Source organism: Phodopus roborovskii, unplaced genomic scaffold (genome assembly GCF_943737965.1).
Source record: "Phodopus roborovskii unplaced genomic scaffold, PHOROB, whole genome shotgun sequence".
In the NCBI taxonomy this organism is placed as follows: domain Eukaryota; kingdom Metazoa; phylum Chordata; class Mammalia; order Rodentia; family Cricetidae; genus Phodopus; species Phodopus roborovskii.
In genome coordinates, this window is record NW_026125264.1 from 3,299,241 (window position 1) to 3,307,245 (window position 8,005).

General features: G+C 50.0%; 1 protein-coding gene across 1 annotated transcript; it reads left to right on the forward strand.

The window, feature by feature from the left end:
* The first annotated feature begins 218 nt into the window (after nucleotides 1-218).
* Nucleotides 219-7,635, forward strand: Nrsn2 (neurensin 2). Its single transcript, XM_051193557.1, has 3 exons — nucleotides 219-349; nucleotides 3,426-3,620; nucleotides 7,102-7,635. Exons 2-3 carry the CDS (start codon nucleotides 3,435-3,437, stop codon nucleotides 7,522-7,524), a joined length of 609 nt encoding a protein of 202 aa, XP_051049514.1. The 5' UTR covers nucleotides 219-349; nucleotides 3,426-3,434; the 3' UTR covers nucleotides 7,525-7,635.
* The last annotated feature ends 370 nt before the right edge of the window (nucleotides 7,636-8,005 follow it).

Below are 8,005 nucleotides of genomic sequence, written 5' to 3' on the forward strand. Positions count from 1 at the left end.
GGTCTGAAGATACAGTGAAAAGACAGAGGCTCCTGGGAAGAGGAGTCAGGCCTGAGGAGTGACCTGAGTGTGGCTGGGGAGTTGGAGCACCCCGAAGATGACCAAGAGCTTCTCAGAAGAGAGAGAAGGGAACACAGGCCAGGACAAGGGCTGGGGATCTGCGTAGGATTACAGTCTGCGGAGCCTGCCTCTGGGGTCGAAAGGACCCCCACCTCCCCTTCCCCCAGTATCGCCTCCTCCCATCCCACTCCACCCCCGCCCGGGATTGCGGCGCCTGCGCGAAGCAAACTCGCTTTGCTCTGCTCCAGCTCTGACAGCTTCTGCTGGCTCCGGAGACACAGACCCAGAGGTGAGCTCAGTCCCTGCTCCATGCGGCTCGACCCCTGCCCAGCTGTCTCCCCTGCTCCTAGGGGCGCCCCTCCCCCACTTCTCTAGCATCCCCAGTACGATTGTGTCCGGCCAGAGGTCTGATCCCTATGCTCCGGCTCGGGGAAGTGGAGGTGATGGAGAGCCCCTTTGCACTGTGGGCCTTGACACTCCAGGGTTCATAGAGTGATAGAGGCTCCAAGGACGAGTTCACCCACCCCTCTCTTACAACCCATTCCCGTCGTCCTGCTGTGCCTCAGTTCCCCTCCTGGGAAAGTACGCAGTTTATTTAACCCCGAAGGGTGGTCAGGTTAGGGAGTGGAGCTGGTGGCGTTCCCGATTCCCCTAACCACCTCCCAAGGAGGCCTTGCTTTCCAGCCGGCGCAGAGGTGGGCGTGCCTAAAGACAATCCAGTGCGTCCTCCCACCTACAGTCTGGTCCCCTTGCCCCGACCCACGCAGCCTCTTCCTCTTCTCACTCGCTTCTCATCAAGTCTCTCCCTTTGCAGGTTAGGAACACACGCCTGGTTGTTTCCATGGCAACACCAGGGCTCTTCTGCATCCTCTCCCCCACCCCCACCCTAAGATGGGAGGAGGAGGGACAGCCAGCTCAGTCAAGGTCACCTTCCTTCTCCTGTATCAGCAGGCTGAACCGATCCTTTGCAATTGGAGGCCTGGCGAGAGTGAATTACAGGGAGGGGCTTGCTCTGGCCCTCACCGCCCCTTCCTGGCCTCTAACTTTACCCTCTGGTTATGGAGTCTCCTACAGTCCTCCAGCTCCGTCCATTTTCCTCGCCAGCCTCCCCAGCCCCGGACCCGGAGGTCTCAGTTCTGGTCATGCCTCTGCCTCTACCTTCTCCTTGAGTCTCTGCAGTCCACTTGTCTAGCCCTCATTTTTAAGTCACTGCTACACCTTGACTTCTACCATTAATCATTCTGTTTTTGTTTTGTTTGTTTGTTTGGTTGGTTGGTTGGTTTGGTTTGGTTTTTCGAGACAGGTTTTCTCTGTGGCTTTGGAGGCTGTCCTGGAGCTAGCTCTTGTAGGCCAGGCTGGTCTCGAACTCACAGAGATCCACCTGCCTCTGCCTCCCAGCGCTGGGATCAAAGGCGTGCGTCCAGGCTTTGTTTGTTTCTTATTCCTTCTTTTATTTTCTTCCTTCCCTTGAATTGTGGGGAGAGTGGAACATGTGATCCAGTCAGCACTCCTGTGCACATGTGTGCTGTGCAGTGCCTCTTCGGGGTCTCCCAAAGCACCACCGTGTGTGTGTGTGTGTGTGTGTGTGTGTGTGTGTGTCTGTGTGTGTGTGTGTCTGTGTGTGTGTGTGTCTGTGTGTGTGTGTGTCTGTGTGTGTGTGTGTGTCTGTGTGTGTGTGTGTCTGTGTGTGTGTGTGTCTGTGTGTGTGTGTCTGTGTGTGTGTGTGTCTGTGTGTGTGTGTCTGTGTGTGTGTGTCTGTGTGTGTGTGTGTCTGTGTGTGTGTGTGTGTCTGTGTGTGTGTGTGTCTGTGTGTGTGTGTCTGTGTGTGTGTGTGTCTGTGTGTGTGTGTGTCTGTGTGTGTCTGTGTGTGTGTGTCTGTGTGTGTGTCTGTGTGTCTGTGTGTGTGTGTCTGTGTGTCTGTGTGTGTGTGTGTGTCTGTGTGTGTGTGTGTGTCTGTGTGTGTGTGTGTCTGTGTGTGTGTCTCTGTGTGTGTGTGTCTGTGTCTGTGTGTCTGTGTGTGTGTGTGTGTATGTGTGTGTGTCTGTGTGTGTGTGTGTGTCTGTGTGTCTGTGTGTGTGTGTGTGTCTGTGTGTGTGTGTGTCTCTGTGTGTGTGTGTGTCTGTGTGTGTGTGTGTCTCTGTGTGTGTGTGTGTGTGTGTGTCTGTGTGTGTGTGTGTGTGTGTGTATGCACACAAAGGGATCCTGGGGTCACGATGATTGATCCCCCTTATTCTTCAGGACAGGTACACTGCTGTGTTTTGTTTGGAGCCGCACAGGGAAGTGAGGGAGATGGGAAGAGGCAACAGAGAACCCAGGCCTTCCCAGCATCTTGAGAGACACAGGTCCTGTCCATCCCCAAGACCTCAGAGTTCCCTTTTGTGGTCTTTCCTGAAAATCTTGTCATCAAAAAAAATGAGCCCTGCCAGGCGGCACTGGGAGGCAGAGGTAGGCGGATCTCTGTGAGTTCCAGGACAGCTTCCAATGTCACAGAGAAACCCTGTCTCAGAAAAAAAAAAAAAAAAAATACTGAGCCCTTGATCCTGAGGGCCCCTGAGTTCCACTTTCTGTGGACTCAAAATGCCTTGGGACTTGTATCCTGTGAAAACCATCCCTTGGCATTCAGGGCCATGCAGCTTGAGGTCTTCCATCCAACAGTATCATCTATGAAAATTACCCCAGGAAGGGTCCTGAGAGGGACTTCAACTTTGCAAGGGAACATGAAGATCTTTCACTCTAAATATAGGAGCCTCAAAAGCTGAGGAAGGAAATGACAGAAAACAGAGCGGGGGGGCGGGGGGCTGTCAAGATGGCTCAGGGGGTGAAGACACAGGCTGCTGCCAAGCTGATGGCCAGAGTCAAGCCCCAGGACTTACATGGTAAAAGGGGAACTGACTCCTGCAAGTCTTCCTCTGACCTCCACATATGTTTACATGCATGTACATGTACATCACACACACCCATAACAAATACATTTTAAGACGAAAACACCAAAATAATCACAGCAGCCCCTTGAATGAATGAAACAGTTGTCATTACTAGCCCTATTTTACGGACAAGGAAGGCCTAAGAAGTCAGTACATGTGTCTGAAACAAAGTGTGGGTCTGGGTGACAATCCAATAGTGAGGTTCCAGAGCCGCATTCCAGCTGCTGGATGGTCTGCAGAGAAAACGGGCAGAGTGATGGTCAGACTGAAAACCCCTGGCTCGTGCATAAAGGACTCAGGGAAAGAAAGGGGATGCTGCAAGGCTAGGTGGACTGACTGTAAGGGTGAAGTATCCGGTGATAGTGTGAAGTGGTGAATAGTGAGAGGGTTACCATGGCAACTCTGCTGATCTCCCTCTGTCACTGTACCTTGTGCCCACAGGGATCCACGATGAGCTGCAGTCGCTCGTGTGTCTGTAGCCATGGCACCAATGTGGAGGACAGTACTACGTGGTATGGGGTGGAACCCTACCCTAATCTCTTCTACAGGGACTGTGTGGGTACCACTCTCAGCGATAACCCAGAAGGACCCCTAGTTCAGTACACCTACCAACCCTGGCCCTCATTGTGTTGGAAGGTAAGGCCAAAAGAATGACTCGTGGCTTTGGGGAAAAGATAGGACTGGAATGAGGCCCAGAGCATGGAGAGAAGAGAGATGATGGGGTGGTCAGGGGTCACATGTTCAAGAGACAGAAAATACAGTACAAATAGGTTTCAACAACGAAGTTCATTTTCTAGAAGAGACTAGAGGTTGGATACCTTCTGGCAAAGCTGGATCCAGAAAAGGACAGAGGAGTTTGACAGCTTTTTCTTAGCCCTCAAGATCGCAGTGTTATCAGCTCACGTTTTCCCATGGTGCTCCTCAAATGCCTACTATAGTGCTGACTCTTGGGCCTTTAAAAAACATTGTTTTAGACATTGTTATCAGGACTGGAGAGATGGCTCAGCAGTTAAGAGCACTGGCTGTTCTTGGAGGACCCACATGGTGGCTCACAACTGTCTAAAACACCGGTTGCAGGGAATCCAGTACCCTCTTTGATCTCCACAGGCACCAGGCACATGTGTGGTGCACACACACACACACACACACACACACACACACACACTCACATGGTAATGCTTTGTAAAATTTTTAGATGTATTTATTTTATTTGTATGAGAGACTCTCTCTCTCTCTCTCTCTCTCTCTCTCTCTGTGTGTGTGTGTGTGTGTGTGTGTTCCTTCATGTGTAAATGCTGGTATACACATGGAGGTAAGAGGACAACTTTACAACATCCATTTACTCTGCACTTTTTTGTCAGTTCCAGGCCTCAATAACTCAGGTCATCAATGAAGCCCTAGGTTCGATCCCCAGCACTGCACAAAGTGGGTGTACTGGTGCACAACTTTGATCCTAGCCCTAGGAAGAAGGCAGAAGGGGCAGGGGATAGAGTTTTAAGGTCATACTTGGCTATATAGTAAGTTTGAGGCAGCCTGAGTTACATCCTTCTAGAAAGAAAGATCAACCTAAAATAGCCAGAAATTAACTGAAGGCCACCCTGGAATGCATAATAAAACTGTGGTTCACACCTTGGGAGGCTGAGGGAGAAGGATCATAAGTTCAAGACCAGCCTGAGGTAGAAATAGTGTATTATAGGCTACCTGGGCAACCGAGTGAGACCCTGACTTGAAATGCATAGACTAGTTAATAAGTTAATAGATGAATGAATGAAATGAAGAAGGAATGAAAGCATTCTGTTCCTAGAAGTCTGACTGTATTTGGGCCACTTGCCAGCGCTGTGCTCATGACTATGGCTTTGGAGAGGAAACACTGTGGCAGGAAGTGGAGTCCATCTCACCTACATCTCACTGTGGTTTCCCACTGTGGGTACCACTGACAGGCAGCAGAGATGTGAAAAACAGACATTGTAGGCTCATAAAGCCCAAGGTGCCAGCCAGTACTTTTGATGGGTGTAATTCATCACTAAATATGTAGAGAAATTGAAGCACGGGATACATTCTGCTCCCAAAAGGCTTCCCTCTAATGGGGAGGCAGGGCGCTAACCTGTGTCGAGGGACCAGCCCTCAACCTCGGGTCAGGTATGCAGAAATCCCAGGATGGGTAATGGCCTTCATAGCCAGGATGACCAGAGACTTCCTAGACAAAGTGTTTTAGGTAGAACGTAGTTGGCAAAGGCAGGAATGCATGCGTGTGTGCATGCGTGTGTTTATGAGAGATTGCACTTAAACATCCTGGACAAACTTCCAACATTCTACCTCTGAGTTATACCACGAGCCCTCGATTTACTTTTTATTTTTAGGCAGGGTTGCACTAGGCTAAACTTGAACTCACTCCATAACCCAGGCTGGCCTCACACTCACTATCTTCCTGCCTCAATCTCCTGATAGCTGGGGTTACAATCATCACCTTACCTAGCTAACACCTTATTAATGGATCTTTAAGGCACAGAATTTAAGAACTCTCTTTTTTTAATTTTATTTATGCATTAGTGTGTGTGTGTGTGTGTGTGTGTGTGTGTGTGTGTGTGTGTGTTGTGCATACATGGGCGTATGTGCCAGGGTCAGAGGACAACTCCGTGGTGTCTGTTCCCCACTTCTAACTTTACAGGGCTTCCTGGGATAGAACTCAGGTCATCAGGCTTGCACAGCAAGTGCCTTGACCTTCTGAGCCATCTTGTTGGCCCTCTTTTTTTTTTTAATGTGCGCATGTTTGTGAGTATGCATATGTGCACACACATGGAGAAGTAATAGATGTCTTCTACTGTTGTTCTCACTTTATCTTTTGAGACAGAGTCTCTTGCTGAATTTGGCACTCAATTAATTGGTTAGATCAGCCAGTTAGTGAGCTCTGGGGATCTGCCTTTCTCTACCCTTTGTGGTAGTATGTTCACAGATGTATGCTGCCAAGCCTGGATTTTTCCCCCCAAAGACATGGTTTCATTGTATAGCCCTGGCTGGTCTGGAACTCACAGATATTGGCCAGCCTGGGATTATAGGCATGCTCTCTCTCTTTCTCTCTCTCTCTCTCTCTCTTACACACACACACACATACACACACACACACACGCATGCGCGCGCTCGCGCACCCAAGCAAGCTTGGCTTTTTTATACACATTCTGGGATTCCAAACTCAGATACTGTGTTTACATGGAAGGCACTTAACCAACCGAGCCATCTCCCCACCTCCCAGTTAAGAACTCTTGTGTATGGTCCATTTAGTTGTTCAGCTAGTACTTAGTACTACATTGAGCACAAGACACCTAGTGAACCAAAACATGTCCAACCTTTGCTCTCAGAAGGCTCAGTTCAGTAAAACAGACATCACTCACCTAAGAACCAAATGTCCAAATGTGGGGGTTCACTGGAGGAACTCTGAGTTCAAGGCCAGCCTGGGCTATATAGCCAGTTCCAGGACAGTCAGAGCTACATAGAGAGATCATGCCTAAAAATAAATATTTTAGAAATATTCTAATCCTATTGCTGGAGAGACAGAGGCAGGAGGATCTCTGGGGCTTGCTGACCAACCTAGCCTAATTAACCAGGTCAAGGTGAGAGACCCTATTTCAAAACAGTAAACAGCTCCTAAGAAGCAGCTCCTAAGAGGATGACCTCTTCTTACATGTAGCATTGCAAACCCCCCCCCCCGCTACATCATACACACACACTCAAATAATAATAAAAAATGGGACTCAGATAATGAGTCAAGGTTGGCTTTGCCATTGAGGGGAAGGAAACATTGCCAGGGAGGGTATGATGATACACACCTATAATTCCAGGACTTAGAAGACTAGCTCAGGGCCATTTGGGGCTATTTAAGACAGTTCTGGACTATCCTGGGTAACTTAGCGCAACCTGGTCTCAAACTAAAATTCAAAAAGGGGCTGAAGCTGTAGCTCAGTGGTAGAGTGCTTGCCCCTACCATGTTCACACTCCTGGGTTCTGCCCCCAGCACTGCAGTTAGGTCCCATAGGGATGTTCTTCGATGTCCATTTCATGATGCTATGCTCCTGGACCCCGGCTGAGCCTGGATTCTTGTTGTTCTGTTTGCTCTCCTCAGGTCACTGTGTCCGTGGCATCCCTGCTTCTCCTGCTGGGTGTGGCAGCCCTGACCACTGGCTATGCAGTACCCCCCAAACTAGAGCTTGTCAATGACAGTAAGTTCTCATCTTTGGATGACCCAGTAGCCGACTATAACCAAGCCCTGATCACCTGCCGTGTGGCAGGAGCCACGCTGTGCGGGGCAGCAGGGATCCTGCTGGCTGTCTGCCTCTTTTTGGCCACCTCCGGTTGGCTGAGCCCAGAAATCAAGGCAGAGCCATTGGTCACTGAAGCTGACAGCCCGGTGGAGGTCTTCAGGGATGAACCCGAGCAGCTGTCCCCTGCCTTCCATGATCTTAGCAGTCAGTCGTGGTTCTTGATTCCCACCAGTCCCGTGAGGCAGTGTTCTGTGCAGACCAGCCAACCCCAACGGGACTCGTAAGTCTGAAGACTAGAGAAGTCAGACACGTCCCTCTTGGTACTCCTTGCTCTCATCACCCTTCTCCCCTCTCCGTAGTGTCAATCTCTGCAGAGCCCCTCCCACCCCCCAGTAAGTCTCATGCTCCAACTTCCCTCCTGGTCAGGACAGGGGTAAACTCAATCAAGAACTGCCCTTCGAGGCCAGTGAAACGGCCCAGTGAGTGAAAGGCCTTCCTGGCAAGACTGATGACCTGAGTTCCATCTCTGGGACCTACATACGGTGGAAGAAGAGACCCAGCTCCCTCCAGTTGTCCTCTGATTCCCCCATACACACATACAACACACACACACACACTGGTCCCTGATTTCCCCCCCCCACACACACACACAATACACACAACATACTCACACACTCACAAAGAAAGGTAATGAAAAATATAAAGTCCAGGAATTAAGAAAGGTGGGATGAGTTGCCCCTTAAAGACCACCTCCTGTGAACAGCA

Excerpts from the sequence above, each read along its gene's own strand:
- Nrsn2 (XM_051193557.1), top strand. The coding sequence starts at position 3,435 with ATGAGCTGCAGTCGCTCGTGTGTCTGTAGCCATGGCACCAATGTGGAG. Across the intron at positions 3,621-7,101 it reads GGCCCTCATTGTGTTGGAAG|GTCACTGTGTCCGTGGCATC; the intron begins GTAAGGCCAAAA and ends TGCTCTCCTCAG.